The sequence below is a fragment of the Takifugu flavidus genome, chromosome 6, assembly GCF_003711565.1.
Source record: "Takifugu flavidus isolate HTHZ2018 chromosome 6, ASM371156v2, whole genome shotgun sequence".
NCBI lineage: Eukaryota > Metazoa > Chordata > Actinopteri > Tetraodontiformes > Tetraodontidae > Takifugu > Takifugu flavidus.
In genome coordinates, this window is record NC_079525.1 from 14,747,616 (window position 1) to 14,772,885 (window position 25,270).

General features: G+C 51.9%; 4 protein-coding genes across 11 annotated transcripts; 3 read left to right on the top strand and 1 right to left on the bottom strand.

Annotated features, from left to right (window-relative positions):
- Nucleotides 1-70: 70 nt before the first annotated feature.
- slc43a3a (solute carrier family 43 member 3a) lies at nt 71-5,665 on the top strand. Of its 4 annotated transcripts, XM_057035692.1 has the most exons (13): nt 237-527; nt 1,247-1,479; nt 1,592-1,721; nt 1,967-2,013; nt 3,649-3,725; nt 3,792-3,884; nt 3,961-4,100; nt 4,175-4,280; nt 4,366-4,509; nt 4,580-4,687; nt 4,761-4,947; nt 5,044-5,167; nt 5,327-5,545. In XM_057035692.1, the coding sequence occupies exons 1-13, from the start codon at nt 393-395 to the stop codon at nt 5,447-5,449; spliced, it is 1,647 nt and encodes a 548-aa protein (XP_056891672.1). In that variant the 5' UTR covers nt 237-392; the 3' UTR covers nt 5,450-5,545. The 4 variants fall into 4 exon arrangements, with proteins under 4 accessions (XP_056891673.1, XP_056891672.1, XP_056891675.1 ...); XM_057035693.1 differs by lacking the exons at nt 4,761-4,947; nt 5,044-5,167 and having other exon boundaries at nt 71-527; nt 5,327-5,665; XM_057035695.1 differs by lacking the exons at nt 4,580-4,687; nt 4,761-4,947; nt 5,044-5,167; nt 5,327-5,545 and having other exon boundaries at nt 281-1,048; nt 1,124-1,479; nt 4,366-4,502.
- Nucleotides 5,666-7,163: 1,498 nt separating this feature from the next.
- Nucleotides 7,164-17,063, top strand: LOC130527329 (nocturnin-like). 5 transcript variants are annotated; one of them, XM_057035731.1, is made up of 5 exons: nt 7,164-7,387; nt 10,548-10,697; nt 15,184-15,411; nt 15,766-16,097; nt 16,174-17,063. In XM_057035731.1, exons 3-5 carry the CDS (start codon nt 15,192-15,194, stop codon nt 16,687-16,689), a joined length of 1,068 nt encoding a protein of 355 aa, XP_056891711.1. In that variant the 5' UTR covers nt 7,164-7,387; nt 10,548-10,697; nt 15,184-15,191; the 3' UTR covers nt 16,690-17,063. The 5 variants fall into 5 exon arrangements, with proteins under 5 accessions (XP_056891711.1, XP_056891709.1, XP_056891713.1 ...); XM_057035729.1 differs by lacking the exons at nt 7,164-7,387; nt 10,548-10,697 and adding an exon at nt 12,538-12,697; XM_057035733.1 differs by lacking the exons at nt 7,164-7,387; nt 10,548-10,697 and adding an exon at nt 14,566-14,584.
- On the top strand, nt 7,383-10,488 carry LOC130527290 (golgin subfamily A member 6-like protein 6). Its single transcript, XM_057035627.1, has one exon. The coding sequence runs from the start codon at nt 7,599-7,601 to the stop codon at nt 10,017-10,019; it is 2,421 nt and encodes an 806-aa protein (XP_056891607.1). The 5' UTR covers nt 7,383-7,598; the 3' UTR covers nt 10,020-10,488.
- LOC130527308 (ETS-related transcription factor Elf-2-like) lies at nt 17,060-25,052 on the bottom strand. Its single transcript, XM_057035678.1, is given in 11 exon segments — nt 17,060-18,366; nt 18,369-18,732; nt 18,905-19,082; nt 19,170-19,556; nt 19,644-19,839; nt 19,950-20,036; nt 20,188-20,376; nt 20,477-20,590; nt 22,596-22,823; nt 23,292-23,507; nt 24,587-25,052. Coding segments are annotated over 9 exon segments (1,794 nt in total). The 5' UTR covers nt 22,654-22,823; nt 23,292-23,507; nt 24,587-25,052; the 3' UTR covers nt 17,060-18,145.
- Between the last annotated feature and the right edge of the window lie 218 nt (nt 25,053-25,270).

Consider the following 25,270-nt stretch of genomic DNA (forward strand, 5'->3'; position numbering starts at 1 on the left):
CCGAACTGGGGCTCCAAAGAAAATGTGGGTCCACAATCCGTCCTGGAGTGGTTATTGGGGAGCATGTAAATGGGTAGATGTTTCAGTTCATGGTGTCTACGTGCATAAGTAGTTCAGCCAGTGACAGAAACACATCAGAGCAGACAGTTTTAGAATTCTGAGAACTCCCGACAACATGTAGTCAGAAGGTAGAATGGAATATTAATGGAATAATCCTAAACAATGATGAAATCGCACGGCTCAAATGGTCTTATTCGTTGGCTCGCTTCAGCAATAAGCATGAAACCAGATTCATTATTTATTTCTGCAGTTACATTTCCACAGGATCATAACGTATGTTGCCGGGATAATTCCAGATAACGTCACCGGTGCGTGTCAGCGTCTATCTCCACATGTTCTCCCACCCTGATGAGGCCGGACGCATCCATCAGAGACGCAGCTCGACGGAGGACAACGGCAGGACGATCACCTGGAACCCGCTGCTCCCGTTTCCCTGCTCACCTTCGGACCGATGCCTCAAATATTCGGTGAGTGGAATCATCCCACGGCCTTTTGCGTGCGTTCACCGCCGAATTTCCTCTTTACGAACGCACATTCTTAAGGAATGAAAGGGTGATGTTGCGTGGGTTAATGCCTCCCACGTGCCCTCTGTCATGGTGGCATATTGGAGCTAAATTACCTCTAATCTGGATTATGGTGAGCACCGTCTGGTCCTGTAACAGACCAGAGAGAATAAACTGAAGATTAAAGGTTTAAAGTGTGGGGTTGAGAGAGGAGGTGCACTTTTAGTTTTAAACCACAGGTGTTGTGTTTGGGTAGAAAAGCCAATGAGTAATTACACGATTATAACTGGAACACACGGGTCTGTGGTCCTGAAATAATTAAAGAAGCTGCTGCCATCGGAGATAATGTTCAAATGTTGCTCTGTTAAACTTTAACTCTCTCTCTCTGCATACTGTATTTACATAATCTTTACTCCTCCGTGTTTCCATGTGACCTCCCACCAAAGTCTCTGGGCAGCAGGTTTTTAAGGCGTTTCAAGTTCAAGGTGAGTCCGATTCTCCAGCGTTAAGCATCATCAGATGTGTCTTGAGGAAAAAGTGACCCTGCTTTTCTGTTCCAGGTGGTCGGATCTCCGCCAATAGCTGCTCACCAGGGCGTATTTCTGCCCCCGGGCCCCTTTTGAGTGGTTCATTAATAGAAAGAGATAAACAGACTTCTCTGCTCTTTAACCCCTTTTTTGAAGTCGGACGGGGAAATAAATTTGAGCTGGGCTGGAGGACGCCGCTCCCCCGAGGCTGTGGACCATGCAGAGGCGCCGCTACTGGCTGACCCTGGTCTCGGGGACGCTGGAGTGTCTGTGCTTCGCAGGCGTGGTGTTCGGGTTCCCCTCCCTGGTGTTTGTGCTGAAGGAGGAGCGCTACTTCAGCCAGCTGTGTTCCGGCGTCCCGGGCAGCAACAGCAGCCAGGGCGGCACAGGTGAGCCCGGCCGCGGGTCTCAGGTGGACCTCTGTGCTGGTCCCCTCAGGGTTAACGTGAGCGTTACAGGACCATTACTCCATCCAGCCTCTCTCCGTCTCTGCCCTCTCAGACTGCAGCAGGCAGGACGAGCGCTTCTCCCTGGTCTTCACCGTCGCCTCCTTCCTCAACAACTTCCTGTGTCTGCCCAACGGCTTCCTGTTCGATCGCTTTGGCACCAGGGTCACCCGGCTCCTGGCCATGTGAGTCCAGCTGCCGTTTCACCTGTCGAAGCAACGAAGCAGCGTCGTTCTGTCCCAACATCCCAGAATAGAAAAGGCTGAACAGCAGCAGCAGCTTCCAACTCTCAACACTGACCTTAAAACTTGTCATCTTAATATTCACCTGGTTTCAGCCACCAGTTTTACAGCTTTGAACAGACTTTATAATGCAGATGCCACACACACACACACACACTAAAAAAGCTTACATTTATATTTCTCTATAGATGTTTGTACACAACTGGAACTCTTCTTGTGGCTTTCTCCAGTTCAGGTGAGCACACACACACACACACACACACACACACACACACACACACACACACAAATCAAAGCCAGAGCTGAGCGGCTCAGTGGGGTCAGAGGTCGGCAGGTCGGCGCTCCGCTACACCTGGAGATGGATACGGAGAGACGGTTCGGGATCTGAGTTTTTCTGTAACTCTTCTGTAAAATATTCACAATCTGATTCGTTATTTGACCGTTTTCTGGGTTTTAAGCTTCGAGCTGCTGTTCGTGGGCTTAGATGAAAAACATCAAACAAAAGCTGAAATCAAACATCTGCTGCTTCCTGCAGACAAGCAAATAGAAGGCAACAGCTGGATCAAACATGTGGAGGAAATCTATGGCCAATTTCAGCAAATGTAGATCACATCTGTCCAGATCTGCCAGACAGATCACATCTGTCCGAACAGATCACATGTGTCCACATCTGTCCAGACAGATCACATCTGTCCAGATCTGCCAGACGGATTACATCTGTCCAGACAGATCACATCTGTCCAGACAGATCACATCCGGAATTCCACATCTGGATCTGTTATTGACGGAGGTATTTATCCTGGCTCGCCCGGCCGCTCCGCCGATCCCCGGCCGCTCCTCCGATCCCCGCCGCTCCTCTGATCCCCGGCCGCTCCCTGATCCCTCCTCTGATCCCCGGCCGCTCCTCTGATCCCGGCCGCTCCGCTGATCCCCGGCCGCTCCTCTGATCCCCGGCCGCTCCGCCGATCCCCCCCCCCCCCCGGCCGCTCCGGCCGATCCCCCTGCCGCCCGCTCCCCGATCCCCGGCCGCTCCTCTGATCCCCGGCCGCTCCACTGATCCCTCCTCTGATCCCCTTCCTCTCCTCTCCCTTATCCCCGGCCGCTCCTCTGATCCCCTGCCGCTCCTCTGATCCCCCCCCCTCCTCGTCGGAAGGCGCTATCCGCCGATCCCGTTCGCCGTCTCCTCCGATCCCCTGCGCTCGTTCCTCTTATCCCCGCCGCTCGCTTCCTCTCCCCTCTACTCCATGCCGATCCGCTCCTGCTCCCCGGGGCTCCTCTGCATCCCCTGCCGCTCCTCTGATCCCCGGCCGCTCCTCTGATCCCCGGCCGCTCCTCTGATCCCCGGCCGCTCCGCCGATCCCCGGCCGCTCCTCGATCCCGGCCTTCCGCTGATCCCCGCCGCTCCTTCTGATCCCCGGCCGCTCCGCTTATCCCCGGCCGCTCTCCGATTCCCGCCGCTCCTCCTATCCCCTGCCGCTCCGCTTATCCCCTTCCGCTCCTCCTATCCCCTTCCATCTCCTCCTATCCCCTTCCGCTCCTCCGATCCCCTGCTCGTCCTCCTATCCCCGGCCGCTCCTCTGATCCCCGGCGCTCCTCCGATTCCCGGCCCGCTCCTCTGATCCCCGGCCGCTCCTCCGATTCCCGGCCGCTCCACTGATCCCTCCTCTGATCCCCGGCCGCTCCGCCGATCCCCCGGCGCTCCCCGCTGATCCCTCCCTGATCCCCCCCGCTGCTCCTCTGATCCCCGGCCGCTCACTGATCCCTCCTCTGATCCCCGCCGCTCCACTGATCCCTCCTCTGATCCCCTGCCGGCGCTCCAGTCACCACGTCCTCGCGTGTCCCACTAATGATTCCTCCTGAACTTCTGCAGCGTTCTCGGAGCTGCTGTTTGTGGCGGCGCCCTGCCTCGCCGTGGGTGGGATCCTCCTGCTCCTGACCAACATGCAGGTGAGGCTCCTGTGGCACCGAATGATCAGTAGGTTACGATTCCTGAACCCTGTCGTTGGGGGGAAGGTGGGGAACCTGTTTGCTGCTCATCGCTCCACCATCATCACCCTCTACAACGGCGCCTTCGATTCTTCTTCTGCGGTGTTTTTCATCATCAAGGTGCGGTCGTTGTGTTCCGTCCGACCCGCCCGGTCATGATGTCATAAAGCCGATGGGTTTATTTGTTGCCTTCTAGATTCTGTACGAATGCGGAATCTCTCTGCGCACGTCCTTCCTTTTTCTGTCCTCCTGCAGCATCATCCACCTGCTGAGGACCCTGTTCCTGATGCCGAACTCACACATTCCGTATCCTCCCCCAGAGCACTACAGCTACGGGTGAGACCGGGGCAGATCTCCCAGGAAGCTGCTGCCCCCTGACCTCACCTCATGGGTGCTCTTCCCTCCCACAGGCTGAAGTGTCAGAAGGCCAACACATACACGTGGAGCAGTTCGAGAGCGTTCCGAATGGAGCCGTCCCAGAACCGCAGGACAACGTGTCCCAGGAATCAGAGAAAGGTTGAATGATAATGGGAAAAGATTAACAGAAAAGAAAACAATTGAGCAAAAGATGCTTCAAACCTTCTGTTCTCCATTTGCTCAGCGGTGAGCTTCAAGCGCTGTGTTTTGTCCTGGTTCTTCCTGCGGCACCTCGTGTGGCTGTCCCTGATGCAGCTGAGGCACTACTTCTTCATTGGAACGCTCAACCCCACCCTCAACAGGCTGGCCCGGAATGACCCCGACCTCGGTAACTTGTCGCTAACCTTGTCTTCTCCATTGTCCCGCAGTGGTTGACTCTTCTGCTCTCGCACCCTCAGTGAGCCGGTACACCAACGCCTTCGCCATAACGCAGCTCTGTGGCGTGCTGTGTGCCCCCTGGAACGGGCTCATCATGGACAGACACAAAGGGAAAAAGCGACACCCCGGTAAATCCACGCCGGTGGTTCCATCTGCGCAGTCGTTTCAGTTCTAGTTCTCAGACCCTTGTGACCTCTGCAGGAGAAACGGAGCAGGAGGCCGACCTGCGCTCCTCCTGCCTCTCCCTTTTCCTCACCTCCCTGCTGGGCCTGATCTTCTCAGTCTGTGCCTCAGTCCCCCTCCTCCCTCTGCAATACCTCACCTTTGCTTTACAAGTCATCAACCGCTCCTTCCTCTACGGCGGACATGCGGCGTTCATTAGCATCGTGTGAGTAGCCGCCACACGCGCACTCTTAAACATGCAGCTCGACACGCTGCCGTCGGTCAGGTGAGAAAAACCGATCCTTCTTTTGGTCCGTTTCAGTTTTCCAGCCTGTCATTTTGGAAAGCTGTACGGTCTGGTGATGTCCGCATCTGCCCTTTTCTCCCTGCTGCAGTACCCCTGCTTCACCCTGGTCAAAGGAGCTCTGCACGGAGACCCCTTTTACGTAGGCGCTACAGTAGCTACAGCAAAGCTACAGCTGTATCCAAACACATTCATCAAAACAATCCGTTTCTTATGCTAATAGATCCATAACCAGCTTCATCTGTGGTATCTGCACGTATCTATATATGCTGTAACTCTGTGGTGGGTGTGCTGGTTGCAGGTGGACGTCGCTCTGACTCTGCTAACCCTGCTCGTGTTTGTCCATCCCATCTTCGCCTTCATGCACTGCAGGAGACTGGCCCGGTGCCGAGCACCCTCCGACTCCACGAGAGCCGGAGCCTGAAGCCAAATTACAGCTGGAGAAAAAGTTTCCCTTCATTTTCTTTTTTGCTGTTCAGCATTTTCCTTAATACTTTAATAATAAAGACATTAAATACTGGTAGAGTGTGTGCCTGTATTACACGTTATATATTACAGGCCCCCAGGGCCCCTAAAGGTCTCAGCCAGCCTGGGCTCTGAACATTAATGGAGTGATCATTTATCATTAATAATAGATTTTTAAGGCCAGTCCTGGTCAAGCCAGACAGAAAATTTATTGTGAAAAACAGATGGCACCCAGTTGTGATTCAATACGTGCAAGTCAGCTTCAATGAGGCGCATTTAAGGAGACATTTTAACTATGGTGATAAATGATGGCGTTGTGGGTGAAACGGTCCATGGTACCGGCAGCAGCGCTCACACCGAATCCAGACACAAAAATAAAAGATGGAGAAAACACGGGCAACAGGAGGAAAGGAACGACAGAGGTGTAAAATACCGTAGTAAAACAGCCTAAAACGAATCATTTCCAACCAATCACAAACCTCCGGTTCCTCTCTTAAAGCTAAATAAGCTCAAACACAGCCCAAAAAACTGCGGCTCATCAGAACGAGCAGTTACGGGCAATTTATTCTCTAACGGGGCTTCACTTTAGAATCCAAGCGTGTTGTAAATGCGTTCCCAGGAACGTTCAATGCGCCTGGTTTGCCCATTTTCCGTGGCGAGCGTGTGGTTGTGGTGCAGAAACAGGATGGAGTCCAAACTTCCTGGAGGGATTCTGCCTCTCCTCGTGCACGAGGCACTGGCGCCTTCCTTTACAAACCCCCCGCACGGCCTCACCTGCCCCAGCTGGGGCAGCCAGGTCACCACTGCAGGGGCTCCTGGGCACAGAGGAGAACAGGTCTGCCAGCAGGAACTCCTCACCAGATATGTCAGTGACTCTTTGGGTCCTCTTTTACAAGGCTGACAGCTGGTTGGACAGCAACAGTGTCCGACTAGAAGCCAGTGTGGTCGAGATCTAAGTCACAAATGTGATCTGAAATATTCAATTCGGATTTGAGGTAACAGTGCGTACTTTAGTGTTGGCGTCAAATCCCTGTTTTGTATATAATAAATGTCATTTTGCTGCGTTTGAACTCAATAACTCACCTTTTCCTCCATGAATCCCAAACTGGCCTGATGAGGGCTTCTCCAGAACTTTGCATCCTAATTTCTAATTGCATTCTAACCACGGCTCTCCGGGGGGGGCAGCGCAGCATCCGGGACATCGTTGTGCTTCGAAGCAGTTTGGAGGGACGAGAAATCACTGTGTGAATCCAAACCTGAAGAGTTAGAAAAAACAACAAACAGGTAAACAAATCAACAAACGCGTGTTTAAATTAGGCGAAATATTATCTGGAGACTGGGGGAAACGTGCACAACTCTCACAAACAGGTCTGTAGTACAGGGCGAGAGGCTGAAGACCAGTGTAGGGATGAATATTGATCGGCTGAGATCCCAGTAACTGATAGACATGTTTGATCTCTAACACCCTATTACAGTATGTGTAAACTTTATACTTATACTTTGGTGACAGTCATTTGTATCAGAATAATAAGGTTGAACTTCCATAACGTCCAGAAGGGAGAAACACCGATGCTGCAGCCCGGTGACTCCATGTGGGCGGGGCTTAAGCGTTGAGACGCGGCCCACGTTGAGCCCCGCCCACTGGATTTGACGTGGATGTTTTATTGTCTAAAACCCGCATATTGATTTCATGTAAACACACACTTGCTCTCGATGTCGGCACCATATGTGCAAAGGCTCCCCGCGTAAAAGTCTCACCTTTTTATCCGCTCTGATAAAATCCTCAACGTGAAATCCTCAAATCTGGCAACCCGAGCATGCGCGTCACCGCCGGCCGTGTTGTTAGCATGAACTGTCATCGTTGGAGGCTAAGCTAAGTGGCTCTGCAGAATTTAAGGTAAGTATTAACCTAACTGTGGCAGAAATAAAAACGTTTGCATCACTACAACTATTAGTTACCCTGCAAACATCTCGGGAGCTTCTGCCAAGATATTATCAGGAATGTCAACTTAACTCTGGATTATTAGTGTTGGTTTATTTAGCATCAGGCACCGAGCACGCTCACATGTGCTGAACGGCATGAGTAAATAGATGTTGGTTTGAGGTTAATGCTCCTGTTTCTGTTTAGCACCTTTGCTAGCTTTATGTCCTGGTCCACGAGCCGTAGCTGGTTCCTCTTCCGAGGAGGGAGGGGGCTGTTGCCATGGAGACATTACGCACAGGGTGTCCGTGACAGTAACCATCCAGTGCAACTTAATAGCATAGAAACCAAAAGAAAACTGACTGATGAAATGGCTTCCTGCCTGGTCCCTGAGTTCCCGGCTGTCTCGGACGCTTTGGAGCATTTAAGGGAACTGGACAACGAGCTGAGAGAAGATGGGATGGCGTTCTCAGCCGAAGCCAGCGTTCACCTGTCAGGAATGACAGCTGCCATTACTGAGCTGGAAGGTTACCGGCGTGCCGCTCAGGAGAGTCTAGAAGCAGAGAAGACAGCGAACGGCACGTTGGCACGTCACATCGACGACGCCAAAGAAGCCGCGAGACGGGAAATAACGGCTGATGTCGCAGAAGGTCGAGCATCCAGAGCTGCGGAGGTAGATGGGCTACAGAAGCATCTCGTGGACGTCTCGCAGCGGCGAGACGCCATCGAGGAGAGGCAAAAGGAGCTCGTGAGGCAAAATGGAACGCTGCACCATGAGAAAGAGCGAGTGGAGGCGGAACTTGAAGCCCTGGTTGCTGCTCTGAATGATCAGCTCAGCATGAACAAAGGGTTGCAGACGCAGCTGGAGCAGAGCCGGGAGCAGACGGAGGTGTTGGCAGGAGGCACCGTCAGAGCAGAGCGGGACAAAATCCAGCTGCGGGAACAGATGGAGGTGGAGAGGGAGGCTCTCGCTGCGGCACGGCAACATCTGGACAGAGAGGTGCAGCAGGTGGAGGAAGAGATCAAGCAGCGGATGGAAGAGGTCCGGAGGAGGAGGACGGAGTTGGGCAGAGCTCTTGGAAAGAAGCAAGAGACCCAGGAACATTTAAGGGAACTCAGCTCTCAAACGGCCACGTTGGAGAGCAGTCTGCAGAGGGTGACAGAGTCTCGGTCCAGGTGTGAGAAACAGCTGGAAGGTGAGACTCAAAAGCACCAACATCTGAAGGAAAAGAAGGAGGTGCTGGAGAAGGATCTGCAGGAGTCGAAGGTCACCTCCAGCTCTTTGATCCAGCACCTCAGCGAGGAAATAAGCAGGATGGAAAGCGAAATAGAGGAGGGCCAGGCATGGCGGGGGCGTCATCGAGACTCCCTGGCTCAGATTCATCAGACGCTGAAGCAACAGCAGGAGGAGGAGCGCCGAGCCAGGGCGGAGGGCTTCAGAGTGGTGCAGCTGCTGCAGAGGTCCACGCTGCAGCTGGACCAACGTGTCGCCTGCATCAGCCACCACAGGAAAGAGGTGAGGGAGATGGAGGAGCAGATGGCGGCCCTCCGGCAGGCCGGCGTGCTCGGCAAACGCACGCTCGAGAGGGAGCTCCAGGAGATGAGCACCAGCGTGGAGGCACACGGGAGGACCATCCACCACTTTGAAGAGGAGAGAAAACAGCTAGAGGAGCTACTGGACACAGGGAGGAGGAAACAGGAGGCGCACGTGGCCAAGCTGACCTCTGATATCAGGAGCGCCAGGAGGAGATACCAGGAGCTTCTGCAAGAGGAGGCGGCGCTTCAGAAGCAGCAGCGGCCTGGGAGCATGGACGCGGACCTGCTGGCGAGACGCCTGGAGCAGCGCAGAGCCAAGTACGGTGAAGAAGAGGCCAGGCAGCGTGAGGAGGTGGAACAGCACGCTGCAGATGCTGAAGGCATCTGCCAGGGCATCGAGGAAAAACAGAGGCAGGCGGAGGAGGAGGAGAAGAGGCTAAAGGAGGCAGAAGCAATGTGGATGGAGGAGGAGGTGAGACACAGGGGGATGGAAAGAATGATAGAGGAGTTAGAGAAGAGGGAAGCTGAGCTGGAGCGCACGCTTCTGGAGCTAAAGGAGAAGACCAGCTCTCTGCTCCAGCCCAGAAGTGAGCTGAAGGCTCAGCTGGAGGACGTCCAGCGACGCTACATGGGGATGGTTGGAAACCAAATGTCCGAGCTGAGACGCGCAGAGATGAGCATTTATGAGTGCCTGGTGAAGGAGGAGCAGGTCAGGCTGGAGAACAGCAGGTTCCGCCTGAGCGTCACAGCGATGACGGAGGACGTGGGCCGAGCTGAGGACGATGGAGACAGATACCAGGAGGAGACGCGTCTCCTCAGGCAGGAGGTGCGGGACGTGTTGGACGGCTTACGGGAACGCTGGGGAGAGGACGTGTCGGTCCTGCGGGACCATCAGCGCAGGGACGGTGATCTTCTGACAGCCATGAACATCACCAGGAAGCGTCTGGAAACCAGGAGGGAGCAGCTGGAAAACCTCAGCACCCGTTTGGAGCAGCAGGTGCTGGCGTTGAGCCCTCAACTGGGAGGCGGAGCCATCCCAGTGCGTTCCCAGTGTCTGTCTGCCGGAGTGTGAGGGAAGAGTTGCATCATTAACGTTGCTTTTACAACAAAAGCCGACGTTAATGATGCCAACAAGGTCGTGATGATCAAAACCGACTGTTTAATAGGTCGATATGATGCACGGAACATTAAGAAGGCGCGTTTGTTTACTACATATGTTACTTGATTGATGATTCCTCTTATATTTTACATCTTTGTCATTTAGTTGCTGATTTTACTGATGATGCACATTGTACGTTCTAGTCAAAGTTCAATAAAATGATATTTTTGAATGCACAAAACAGTGTCTTAAAAAAGTGGCCTCTGTTGACGCCTGTCTCTGCTCTCTGGGGCATTTTATCCTGTATTTCTGTTAGAGCTGCTGTCCAATAAATTATACTAGGAAATGTCAAGAAACATGTCAATACTTTACACACAGCACTTATTTGGTTTATCCAATTATTGTTACTCTGGCAGAAAAATAAAGCAGACAAATAACTGAATTCTTGCTTTTTTATGGATGGATTTGACACGTTTCTCACTGTGCTGGATCCGCCACTAGGTGGCGGTGTGGAGCCCCCCCTGCCGTGACCTTTGAAGGGTCACTGACCACCCACTGTCCTCTGGAGAAGAAGAGACGCTTGTGCTGTTACAGCCCGACAGGGAAAAGAGCCGATCCACAGGCGGAAAACCAGCTGATTCAGCCACGAAGGTGAGTGATTCCGACATGGTGCCGTGTGGAAGTGGATTCTGTCGAAATCCGCCACGTTGTGACGCACTCTGACGTGCACGTGTGGGCGGAACGCTGAGTCACACGATGTCACCTCCGTTATGGGAAATAGTCTGGTGTTGGTCAGCTTTTATTTAAGGTTCTAAAACTTCCGACAGTGAGATGTGGGTCATTGGGAACGCCACGTGCTTTCGGGAATAACGAAGAACTCCGTGTTTCAGCGTGGAATGTTTGTCCGTCGGCCTCGTCCTTTGTTAATATTTCCCTGAGCAAATATGTGTTTGACCTCTGCTGAACCTCCGTTTGCTTTCAACACTGTATGTAGGTCAGCCTGATCCAGCGAGGGCAGCAAAGGTTCTCCGATGGTTCGGAATATGGAATATGCCTCTGACAGACGGGAATAGTTCAGATACAGTGAATGTGCGTGTTTGGGATTATTCTCATGAGAACCTGTGACACTGGTGAGGGGAAGTGAAGCTGAAAACTCACATTTGGAGTTAGAAGCGTGTCGCTCCAGATTTACAGCAACAACAGGCTCCCTCAGTGCCCTCTAAAGGTCAGAGGTCAAAGTGTCATTCGAACTGGCTGATGCCATCTTTAGAGTCCACACAGGGCGGCACAATGTAACAGTCCCACACAGGTTCTATCATAGGTTCTATCACAGGTTCTAACATAGGTTCTATCATAGGTTCTATCACAGGTTCTAACATAGGTTCTATCACAGGTTCTAACATAGGTTCTAACATAGGTTCTATCATAGGTTCTATCACAGGTTCTAACATAGGTTCTAACAGAGGTTCTATCATAGGTTCTAACATAGGTTCTAACATAGGTTCTATCATAGGTTCTATCACAGGTTCTGTCACAGTTTCTGTCACACAGGTTCTAACACAGGTTTTTTACTCAAATATTAACGTTTAAGTAGCAACTGGTCACACTTGGCGTGACACAGGTGACATCATCCACTAGTGACTCAGGGCCGTGCCTGTGCATCACGGGTGCGTGGCGGGCGCCAAATGTGTCGCGGCTGCAGCTGTGACGCACCCCTCCACCCCTCCACCCCTCCACCCCTCCTGGGGCAGCACCCCTCCACCCCCCCACCCCTCCACCCCTCCTGGGGCAGCTGATCACCTGTGAGCCACCCTGACGTCAGACGTGAGAATGAAAATAGATCTTTGTTGGATCCTCAGATCATCATCGCCGTCGATCCCGATCGCTGCAGCTGCTCGTTCTATTCGGCTCGCTGTGGAAATGTACGCCAGGGAGCAGTGACGTAACCATGGCGATGGTTTCAACATTTAGACAGGAAGTTGTCACCGCATTACACACGCCGCTGGTGTCGGGCCGTTGCTGCAATAGCAGCAGTGTTGGAAATCATTAACAGCTTTATCAAGAACACACACACACACACACACACACACACACACACACCACACACACACACCCAGGTGACAGAGAAGTAAAGGATGGATGGTTAAAGACGGGTTTGGACTGGGAAGGTTTTTTTTCCTTTGGTTCACATGACTTGTAAGCTCCATATGTATAGCTCCCCCCCCCTCCCCCCTCTCTCTCTCCCTCCCCCCCCTCTCTCTCTCTCTCTCCCTCCCCCTCCCTCCCCCCTCTCCCTCCCCCCCCCTCTCTCTCTCCCTCCCCCCCCCTCTCTCTCTCTCCCCCCCCCCCCCTCTCTCTCTCTCTCCCTCCCCCTCCCTCCCCCCCCCTCTCTCTCTCTCTCTCTCCTCCCCTCCCTCCCCCCCCCTCTCTCTCTCTCCCTCCCCCTCCCTCCCCCCTCTCCCTCCCCCCCCCTCTCTCTCTCTCTCTCCGAGGCTTTATAGCCGAGTGCGGCGCGTATCACAATTAGAGCTGCACATCTGCCACTCGCACCTTTTAAACAGGAAGCCTTGAATCAGCTGACGGTGACAGCCACTATTGTTTAAGGTCCAACCTCGAGGAGAGCAGACGTTAACCAGGGATGGAGACCTCGGGTAAGAGGAGAAAACTTTACAGTTCGCCGACCGTCTTAATGTGTAAATTGATAAACTTGTTGAGTTAACGTGAATGTCTGAACCGTTTTTCTACTCTGTGTGTGTGTGTGTGTGTGTGTGTGTGTGTTCTTGTACTTGCTGCATATTGAGAAATAAGCGTTCTGCTACCCAAGTGAGGACATCATGAGGAAATGGGGACATTTTCTCTGGTCTCAAGACTTCAAAAGACAGTTTAAATGCTTGTGAGACCTTCTAACCTGAGGACTGCATTTTGTTTATGAATGTCCTCACAAAAATAGAAGTACAAGGGTGTGTGTGTGTGTGTGTGCGTGTGTGTGTGTGTTTCCATTCTATTTCCGTAAAACATAACTGAGCTGTTTCTTCGTGGCCCCTCAGGCTCCTATAATCAATATTTTATGGCTGTAAACTGACAGGAAATTAAAGTCACCACACCCATGGAACATTCCAGGTGGAACATTCCAGGTGGAACATTCCAGGTGGAACATTACACTCCTGGTAACAGATGCTGGATAAATACAGAAAAACTCTTCATTGATTATTTATTCCTTCAGAACCAAAATAATGAAAGAAAAATCTGGTAAAGCCCAGATCACAAACCCGCTCACACCTGCCTACCTGGACGGGTCGACGTCCTGTGATGACGACAATGATGATGGTGATGATGGTGATGATGGTGATGATGATGATGGTGATGATGGTGATGATGGTGATGATGTGGTGGTGATGATGGTGATGATGGTGATGGTGATGGGGTGATGATGGGCTGATGATGATGGTGATGGTGATGATGATGATGGTGATGATGGTGATGCTGGTGCTGATGGTGATGATGGTGTGGTGATGCTGGTGATGATGGTGGTGATGATCATCATGATGGTGATGATCATCATGATGGTGATGATGATGATGGTGATGATGATGGTGATGACATCATGATGGTGATGATGATGATGGTGATGATGGTGTGTGATGATGATGGTGATGGTGGTGATGATGATGGTGGTGATGATGATGGTGATGATGATGGTGGTGATGATGATGGTGATGATCATCATGGTGGTGATGATGGTGATGATGATAATGGTGATGATGATGGTGGTGATGATGATGATGGTGGTGATGATGATGATAATGGTGATGATGATGGTGGTGATGATGATGATGATGCTGATGGTGGTGATGATGATAATGGTGATGATGATGATGGTGATGATGATGGTGGTGATGATGATGATGATGATGGTGGTGATGATGATGGTGGTGATGGTGGTGATGATGGTGATGATCATCATGATGGTGATGATGATGTGGTGATGATGGTGATGATCATCATGATCATGGTGATGATGATGGTGATCATGATGATGGTGGTGATGATGGTGGTGATCATGATGATGATGATGGTGGTGATGATGGTGATGGTGGTGATGATGGTGATCATCATGATGGGATGGATTGATCATGATGATGATGGTGGTGATGATGATGGCCATGATGATGGTGATGATGATGGTGATGGTGGTGATGATCATGATGATGATGGTGATTCATGATGATGATGGTGGTTGATGATGATGATATGATGATGATGGGGTTTGATGATGATTGTGGATCAATGATGATGATGATGGATTGTGGTGATGATGTTGTGATCATCATGATGATGATGATGGTGATGATCATGATGATGATGATGGTGATGATCATGTTGGTGATGATCATAATGATGATCATGATGATGTTGATGATGATCACCATCATGCTTCATCTCTGTTTGCTTCATCTCTGTTTTTCACCACTTCCAGGACGTTATCTGTGACCATGTGACAAAGGTCTTCACTGTTGTTTCCTCGCGGCCACATGTAGGTCAGTCTTGTGGTCGTCATGCACGTCACGCCGCCGGTCAGACACGTCGATGCGCTTGTGAAGATCAAAACAAAACCAGCTGATGAACGTCAGTACTGAACCTCTATTAAAGTGACTTTGCTCATTCTCTTCCTGGAGTTGGCTCATGAAGACAAGATCAAAGATTGAATTGAGACGAGAGTTTTGTCGTCGTGGCTCCAAACGGAAGCTTCTGGGCTGGTCTATGCTGGTTTATGCTGGTCTATGCTGGTCTATGCTGGTTTATGCTGGTTTATGCTAACCTTTGCTAACCTCTGCTGCGCTCCAGGGACCCAACGGGAACAGAGAGCTGATTGATGAGACTGCAGAAACCATCCCAATCTAATCATTTATGGTTGAGGCACTTTTAAAATCAATAAAAGGGTCTTTTTAGTGAAGATTGTGTGACGCAACTTCAAATCCTGGAGGTTTGTTTTTCCGGAGGACTTTTAGAAATGTCAGCGTTTCAGATTTTACCCCAAAGCTTGTTCCTTCCTGATCGACTCGTCAGATGAAGCTATATCGCGTCTGCCGTTAAAGCTGGACGATGGTCACCACCTTCATCTTTGTCCCCACATCAGTGCGTCCGATGGGCGGAGGAGCCACCAGACTGTTCGGCTCCGTGACCCTCAGCAGCGGATCTCCCCTCCCTCCAGGCCTGGATCTGGATTTGGAGCTGCTACGACAGTGTGAAGAGGCCCTTGGAGACGGACCTCCTCGCTTCCACAGGACCTTCACGTCCCTCAGTGATGGAGAAAACACCCCTGGCCCCCCCATTAGGGTGATGCAGTGGAACATCCTGGCCCAAGGTAATAATAACCTGTTGGAACGTCACTCCAGATGGTTTTTAAAGGAAGATCTCAGCCCAACTGAACCTTTTTGTCTGGTTTCTGGTCGCTCGTGTACCAACCAATCAGACGGGCTACTGCTCGCTAAGGGCGTAAAATTCGACTGCCTGTTTAAGACTCGACCTCAAGGTCACATCCTCCGGGCGGCTCACAGGACCCGGGACACCAGCGTGTCTGAGGCCTCTGAGGTTTCTGGCGTGTTTATGTCCAAACCTGGGCTCCGCGGACACGAGCAGCTTCTAGTTAAAATGATCACGACATGTTTAGCGACCGTACTGATGAAGCTCTCTCTCCCTCTCTCTCTCTCTATTGAAGCTTTGGGCGAGGGGCTGGACAGCTTCGTCCAGTGTCCTCCGGAGGCCCTGAGCTGGTCCCGCAGGAAGTACCTCATCTTAGAGGAGATCCTCAGCCACCGACCTCATATCCTGTGTTTGCAGGAAGTTGACCACTACTACGACACTCTCCAGCCGGTTCTGGCCAGTCTGGGCTACAGCAGCAACTTCTGCCCCAAGCCGTGGTCGCCCTGTCTGGGTGTTGAGGGCAACAACGGCCCTGATGGGTGCGCGCTCTTCTTTGACCACATGCGCTATGACTTCCTGGACAGCGTCAACATACGACTCTCTGCCATGAAGATTCCGACCAATCAGGTGGGTGGAACACGAAGCGGGCCGTTTGTAGACAGCTGGGCCCGAGCATCCGTAACGGGCGGCCTTCTCACTGCAGGTTGCCGTGGCGACGATGCTGCGGTGCAAGAGCACGGGGAGGTGCCTCTGCGTGGCCGTGACGCATCTGAAGGCCCGGTCCGGCTGGGAGTGGCTCCGCAGCGCACAGGGCGCCGACCTCCTGCGTCACATCCACAGTCTGATCCAGAAGCACGCTGGCGGCCACGCAGGCGCCCCCCCGCCCAACGTTCCCCTGCTCGTCTGCGGCGACTTCAACGCCGTCCCCACCGAGGACGTTTACCGCCATTTCTCGGCGTCCCCTCTCGGCCTGGAGTCCGCTTACAAAAAACTGAGTCGGGACGGCCTGTCGGAGCCGGAGTACACCACCTGGAAGATCCGGCCCACCGGGGAGTGCCGCTCCACCCTGGATTACATCTGGTACAGTCAGAACACGCTCAGGGTGGACGCCCTTTTGGACCTTCCCACCGAGGAGCAGATCGGTCCCAACAGGCTTCCGTCCTTCAGCTATCCATCCGACCATCTCTCCTTAGTTTGTGACCTGAGTTTTAAGGAATGAAAACGGCGTCACAATCGTAACGACGGCGTGGACGCCGAGCACGAACTCACCAACGGTGAAGAGTTCTCCTGGTCAAGCACATCGTGGCGGCTCAACCGCTCGACTTGTTGAGGGAGGGCGGGAGGTGAAAGTGCACTTACCGTTTATGGTCGTTTAAATCTGTTCTACGTACCTCAGACCGGCCAAAGCTGCTGCAGTTGTTGGAGACACGAGGAGACGGATGCATTTCAGTTATATTTAAGGGTTTTTTTTGTTGTCTAGCTAATAATCAAGACATCACAGAAGAGTCAACACTTGAGTTAAATAGTCTTTATGCTGGTTAAGATATTTTTTTTTTGTAAACTGGGTGAAATAAAAGCACCAAAAAACCTTCAGTTTTGAAATGTCTTTGTATTTCAGTAAAATCTAAATACACTTTGAAACAAGAGTACAGCAAAATAGAATATACTTCAAATGTTGAACATACAAACAGTTCAGTCTGAACAAAAATGTCGTCTCCATCTTCCCTCTTTAGAAACAAAAGTACAGGGTTAAGAATGTTAGCTGGCCCAGTCGGCCCAGAGCCGACCGGGATCCAGTGGTTTCACAGCCATTCGGCCTTAGTCTGATTTTATGTGATTTTTACCCATTAATTATTTGAAATTGATGAAATCCATTTGGATTCCTTTCTCCACACTTGGCTAACGGCTGTGGCCTCGCTCCGTTTAACAGCCCGATAGAGAAACTCGTGCGTATTAGTTCAGTAACACTGTGCTTGGTAAAAGGTATCAAAACATGAGAACAAACTTTCTTACTGTTCAGACGATACATAAAGAAGTTAACATAACAGCCGTAGATTTTAGTTTAACCCCGTAAACGGTGGAGCAGGTGGTATTTATATATGTACATACGCGACGACACTCTGTCTGATATTGGTTTTTAGAGCTTCTTGCAGATACACTTTGTCTCTGAGGACTCGTAGCACCGCTCACTCGGTCGGCACAGTGCTAAAATTAGGAAAAGAAACTTTGCTGGCTTCTGTTGAGGCAAATGTCATAAAAAGTCACGACACACATTGAGTCTACGTACAAGCAACCGTTGATTTTCTCGTTATTGCGGCGTTTCGCCCCCATCGGTAGTGTTTGTTTTGAAGTCAAACTGCGCGAGTGACGGCAGGACGTTAAAAACTGTAGTGATCGAGCTTGGTCCCTTTGAGTTCCCAACAGCGGGTGAAAAAGCCGTCGTGGCGTAAAGTTCCAGAGGTTTTGTTGCGGTTCTGAGCGGCTGCTTTAGTTCAATGAAGTCCGAGGCAGCAACACGGGTGACGTCAGGACAGGTTCTGAGCTTAAAAAAAGAAAAAGAAATGCCCTTAAGGGGTCATCAAAGTCTTACAGGCTACTGCTGGTTCTGACAAACATGTACACGCTGATCCTTGAGGCAGCCTTGAGGAGGATGGATGCTGGCTGAAGGGAGGGTCTCAATACTCCGGCTCCTCCGTCTTCATGGTGTCGGGCGCTTCTACTTTGATAACCACCTCAGCATCTATGGGCTCCGTCTGAATGTTCTGGAGCGTTTTGGAGCCGATCTGTTGGACTGGCACTTGCACGGCGTGGACGTGAACTCCCGACGCCTTCAGTTTGTCGGCCGCCGCTCCTCCGATGACCAGCTCGGAGCCATTAATGACGCCGCTTATAACCAAGGCTGGGCCACCACGGCCTGGCTGGCCGCGGACGCCGGCAGCCCCCCTGGAGCGCTGGAGGGCTGCGACGCCACTACAGTCTGCTGTTGGCTCTGGTTGGGGACGCTCAGCCTCATCACCTGTGTCCCAGGAGACACGTTGACGGGCGTGAGAGCGCGGACGGTCACGGGGCTACCGAGGACGCCGATGCCAGCTGGGGAGGCCCTGATGTTAGATTTACTGGTACCCGTGGAGGTCTGCAGCTGACACTGGGCCAGCTGGTGGGCTGGGATCGTGATGATCTTGGCCAGCTGCACGGTGATCTTGTCTCCGTTCTCTGCTGTGGCCGGGACCATGGTGGGTATGGTCTGGATCACGACCTGCCCCTAACCAAAAACAACAAAGGTCGCTTTTAATAAACAAAAAAACACCACAATGCAATAAAAGAAGACCTCAAAATAACCGCAGTCACCTCCATAATTATACTTTTGCTCACAAAGCCGCTACCATAATTAAGTTCAATATTTTAGGGTATGTTCAGAGCAACAGTTCAAACACCTTCTGCTGAGCGTTGGCGTTGCCAGTGGCGGCGGCGTTGATGGCCGAGGCGTTGCTGAGCAGAGCGGCGTGGCCAGAGGCCCCCGTCGTTCCTGCTGGCTGCTGAACCGCAACAGTCGGGATCTGACCGAGAGATGTGCTCATGACGACAGGCACCTGCATGGCCACCCGCACGGTCCTACAGTCGAGGGGTCAGACGGAACAAGGCGGCAGTGAGACAAGCGTTCCGGGCAAAGCGAGCGGCGCCGCTCGGCTGGACTCTAACCTGGGGGCTGAGGTGCTGGAGATGACCGCCGCCTGAGACTGCGGGCTCCGACTCCCGTCTGGCGTGGCCGACACGGTCACTATCCTCGGAACGCCGACCGTCACCGCTGAACTGACGCCAGGAGCGTGAAGCACGTTGGCCCTGCTCCCGCCCCGCAGGATATTGGGCCTCTTGGCAGCAGGCCGCTCTGTGGTCTGCAGCAGCATGTCCGGGGAGGGCGGCACGCGCTCGTACGACGCCGCCGTCTGAGAGGACCTCAGGTCGTCCGAGGCCGGCAGGTCGGCCTTTTCTTCGTCAATGATCACGATGTTCTTGGGCATCTCTTTGAACTGGTAGACCAGCCGCTGGCCTTCCACCTTGGCGAGGATTCCGCGCTGGTAATAATACCTGAAAGGGACGGATCGGCGGCGTTGGAGGATGCGCTGCAACACGAACCCCAAGGAAAAGAAAAGGACGCGCGTTTGGGCGCCTCACCTGAGGGCTCGTCCCATCGTTTCGTAGTTCATATCGGGCTTGTTTTTGTGTTTCCCCCACAGCTTGGAAACAGCCTTGGAATCCACCAGTTTGAAGATGCCCTTCTCCCTCTGGGTCCACTTGATGTACCGGGGGCACGTGTTCTTGTCCTGAAGGAGGTCTAACAGGAACTCCCACAGGTAGGTGGTGCTCCCTGCTGAATAGCAAGCAAACGTGACGCTAAATGTACGTCTTTTACCGACAGTTCACTCGTTCAAACAACTCTATATCCAAATATATTGGAAGGCAACTTTATCATGGGACTACCTTTGCCTTCTCTCTGTTTCTTCTTGATGCCGAGGTCGACTGAGCCATTAGAAAGCGATGACTGGTGACTCTTTGTCCTCCGCCCAGCTTAAGAAAAGAAGCAACTTTAGTCAGATCAGTCGCTTTAACGTTTCGGCTCTGCCACTGGGTGGCGCTAGTGGACAAACTGGAAATCTCTCTGCGTTGTGGATGATGACCCGAAGATGGACTCGATTAAATGTTTCAAAAGCAGCTCTACCTTTCCTCTTCCTGATGTGTTCGTGGTCAGGTTCTGGTTCGGGCTCTTCGGAGGGGCTGACCATTTCCTCCTCTTCCTCCTCACAGCACTCCTCCGTTGATATCTCCACCTCCGTGTCCGTAATCATGTCAGGACGCAGGGCGGCATGAACAAAGTCTGGCGTCGTACCGTAAGGTGAAACAAGACCTTCTGGACAGGGTCATTAAAGAAAAATGATTGATCATTTAAAGTAGGAAATTTACAGTTGTTATTTAATGTGGTGAAAGTGGAAACATGCTTCTCCCTCTACCTGGACTGCGGTCTTCTCTGAGGCTAGAGGGCGAATCCATACGTAGTAGAGCCTCTGCGGCCTCAAAGGTCTTATCAGAGCGGTGGATACTGGCGCCATGGACAGAAGCCTCCACTGAAACAAAAGCAATGAACATCAAGTTTAGGATAATCAGAACATAACCAACAAAAAAAATGTGTACGCACGCACACCAGGGACGATGCATTTTATATTCTATACACATGCCTGCACTTTATTCACATGCAACACACCTTTTATCTGAATGCTATCAGCCTAGTGTTAGATGAGGACCCAACGTGCGCTCTGAGGGGGAGCCCACAACACCTGTTACTGGTGTCAATCAATGGTGGGAAACGGGAGATGTTGTTACAAAATGGCCTGACCATGTTTGGCTATCGCGCTGAGGCAACAGGCCCAGCGTCGGCCAGGGAAACTATCTTTAGGCCGTCGACTCAATCAGTCCGTTTCATGTATTCACGGGACGCAGACGAACTGCGGAGCCCCTGCAGATCACAGAGCTGGAATGTGACCCCAACGAGGTGTGAGGTCATAAAGATGTGCTCTGAGTCTTTCTGTATAACTATATGAAAACTTTGGCATTCTGTAAATGTGCAAAAAAATATCCAACGCTTTTTTTTTAAAGTAACAAAATTTGTGTTTTTCGAAGTTTGCATTCAGAAAAAAAAAAACCTTTTCAATGAATCTGCATTTCAATATAACGGCGCCAAGAGGAGAATCGAGTCCGACAGAAAGTAGTGCGGCCTCTGGTAACTTCCGTGTTTACAGTCGTTGTCCTTTCCCTCCAGTTCTCTTCGAGGAAGCTCACAAATCCTCTTGTCACTCAAAAGCCGCCACGCTTCCTATTGGCTGGACGGTCACGTAGCGACCCGCCCACTTAACCCTGATTGGACGCCGGGTGACGTCAGAGCCGCCCGGACACGATTGGACAAATGATCGAGTCGATCAACACCAGACTCCGCCCCCTCACATACACAATGCTTCCGCCATCGATAATGGGCAAAAATACAAATAACTTGTCCAGCGCCTTAAAAAAAGTATACAAATGATCGCTGTTTAAACGTTAACAAGTAACGGAATCGCTCAAAACTTAGTTTCACCGGTCAATGCAGCGCAAAGCTTTGGACGCTATTAAACTAGTACTCGAAAAAGAGTGCGGCGATAAATGAAATCACGGTAGAAACGTCGAGGTTTGCCATATACAAGAGGCTCACGCCATCACAGCCATACATTAATGCAACTGCTCGGCGTTGCCTTGAATACAAACCACGTGGGCAACGAGCAAATTCGGTGCTTATCTAAGTAAACAGGAAGACTTGGTTGGAACACGCTCACAAAGGACACATGCACAAGCAAAGGGACCTCAATGGGAGGTGTCACAGCCCCCCCTCCTCCGCAACCAAAACCGCTATTAACATTTCAGGGTTCGGTGCCTTGCTCAGGGGCAGCCCGGCAGTACCGCGGGAACCTCCCGGAACCACTCCTGCTACCCCCCAGCTCCCAGGCCAGCCCCCCTAAAGGCGACCGCGGTTCCCGACTACCAGCAATCACGCTGTCGAGATTCCCACATTTGGGGAATCCGCAGAGGTCAGCACGACCGGACAGCAATAAAAGTGTCCCGGGACTCCCGCGACGGGATTAAACTGCCATCGGTGAGCTGCTGCCCGGCGCGTGGGCCAGATTTATGCTAGTAAAAATAAACCCACATGTCCTTCCTACTCAGACAGCGTGGCAAAGACGTAGGAAAGACAACATCTTTACACTTCCTGGTTGTGCAGAGCCGAGCTCCATACCGTTATTCCAGCCCACAGATTGGAAGGGAAATTTGACACGAACATGCAAAGGACACTTCGTGCACACAGCAAACCACCTGCAGCGATTAGAAAGCCATGCTAAACGTAATCACCTCTTAAACCGGGCATAATAAACCGTGTAGCAACGCCATGCAGCCTGCTACCAAGGTGATCACTTCCTGATTGCCCTCCATTGCTCCACAGCGCTACTAAGCGGATCCAAGCACAGCGGTGGAGGTTAAAAACCTGCCTCACTTGCTGCCCGCGCGTCCCACATCAACACTACAAACACAGATAAGATACGTTACCGGCTCTAATGAGTAGATCGAGCTGGTTAGCGTGCCCCTCATGTTGCGAAGTCGCCATGTTTTACTCTGACTGCAGCTTCACATTGACTTCTACTGAATTGTATAGGAAGCTGTAAGCACGTATCACTCCGCCACCACGGCCGCTGCTAGGAAACTTCGACGCGGTCGGTATCCCTCCGCCGCCGACACAGGAAATCCTTTTTTGGCCCGCCCACTCTGACGTGGTGTCTGCGCACAACAAAGCGCCGCTGATATAACGCGCGCTGCACGTTTAAAACGCGCAAGTTTAAACTTTTAACGACCAAGAGTGGAGAATAATTTACCTTACATGCTTTACAGGGACTAACATTTAAACAGTTTAAAAAAAACCTGGTGTATATAGTGCAATCCTTGTATTCTCAGAAGGAAACAGCATAATAAATGACAAAAAAAATGTACAAATCCTGGTATACACACTATAGGCTGTAGTAAAACAAGATTTAATAACAAGAATCTATTCACAGCTTTGAGTTATTTTGCTGTCACGTAACCTCCCCCGCTCCTCGTGATAGATCTTAGACTTAAAACGGGATTCGTGCACGTCTCACGCCCAGAATCCCCGTCCGAGAAAGGCCCAAACACGCGAAGCTGATCGACAATAAACTAGTCACCAAATGCAGAGATAAACATTGGATAAATGTAGAAATGCCTCCGTACCTGCACCTACACATGCTCCCTCAGGCTGGCCTCATCCTCCTGCTCCTCAGCCTCACACACGGCCTCCACCTCCCCAAGCTCCAGGTCCAGCTCCCGGGCCCCCACCTGGAGGGGGCAGCGGGGGCCCTCTGCAGTTGCCGCGCCTCCATCACAGGTGGCGCTGTAGTCTGGTGACCTCCCTGTGGCGGCCTCCTCTGGTGAGGAGCAGAAAGAGCCCTGTTCGGAGACAACAGAGATAAACGTCCTTTTACAAAACACAGGACCATCGGAGCAGCCAAGAAGCCGCTGTGGGCGTGCACGAGACCAGCACGCCTCGGTGACGCTCTCCAGCAGGTTCCGCTGGCAAGTATGACAGGAACTGCTGGATGCCATCAACAAGAAGAAAGAGTGTTTTTGACCAGCAAAAACCCATCATACCTGACTGCAGGAGCCTATTTTACCCTGGGAGGAAAACGTCTAAACTGGGGGAAAAAAAGGGAGGTCCAAACTTGCCTCGGTGTCCAAAAGTTGATCCACTTCAACTGCTGCATTTCTGTTCATCCACCCAAAAAGATCAGGCGGATGCCAGAGCGAGGCTGGTTCTTTTTTTTTTTGTAACAATTATCAAAAATAAAAACGTTAATAATCGCAAAGTTCTCTTCCCTTTTCCACCCTTCTGTCCCACATCCATCCATCCCCTGCTCCGTCTGCCTGCTCGGAACCTCGCAGAACGACTCAGCACTTCCAGGACTCTGCCCTGAACTCTGGTCACATGACAAGGGTGGAAACACGCAGTCACATGATCCTCCCACAACACGGCTTTTGTTCCCAGTGAGGGGAGCCACTGGTGAGGGTACAACTCCCAGCTTTGTGCCAGTTCAACCAGCACAAATACTCACACATGACATGCTGAGCAAATGTATGCCCAACACACGCGCACACACGCACACACACACACACACAATAAATCAACAGACCACGAATAAGCCTCCTGTCAGTTTCCTTTCTTGACACAGTTCACTCCAGGTTGGTAATACCAGTTCTCCCAGTCTTAAAGGTGGACATAATATACCGATGAAACATACAAAATATATAGCCGAGCAGCTTAAAATCATAACTTATCGGTACATTCTTGTAATCGGTGCCTTCTGTTATCAATGAAAATTCCCGACGGCTGGTCACGTGACACCTTGCCCCAAAACTTTAACGCTTAAATGACGCTGCGAATTTTCACCAACTGTACATTTAAGGTGTTTATCCGAGGTTTAATTAGCTCTAAAATCCGGGATTCATTAGTATGATAAAGGCTCACCTACCCGGCCTGGCTGGTCGCTTGTTGCGGAGTTTAAAACTCCGACTACAGCGCAGTTGGACCTTTGCTCAGGGGCATTAATCCGGAGCGGGTTGGAGCACCGTGAGACGTGCGTCGGCTCCTCCGGGAGACACCGACCGTCCGGGGGAGACGCGACTGTCCGGGGGAGACGCGACCGTCCGGGGGAGACGCGACCGTCCGGGGGAAGCAGCGCAAACCGCCGTCCAGGAGCCCGCGACGCGCGCGGATGAATGGGGGACGGCGGCGGCTAGCGTCGGCTACCGTTAGCTTAGCGCCGCGGCTGGACAAGCGGCGGTTCCGCTCCGCTCACTCGCCGTGTGGGGCGGGACCCCGACCGGGTCCAGGGTTCGGCGCTCACCGACCGCGGCCAACTGTTGGCCGGGCAGAACTTTCGGGCTGTTTGCCGAGTGACTGACAGGTCGCCGCGGGGGCGCGCGCTGGGCGGGGGCGCGCGCGCGCGGCTCCACTCGCTAACGGCTATCTGAAACTGTTAGCTGCGCTAGGCTAACGTGAGATAACAGTCTAATTTGTTCGTAATCGAATTTATTTTCCTGTGTCTGTTTTCTTTCTCGGCTTGATCCAGCTTTCGCAGGGGGAAAGGTGCATTTACCCGGGATTAATTAATCGAAGATGATTAAAAAATCTTAAAGGACTTTGATTCGCCTCA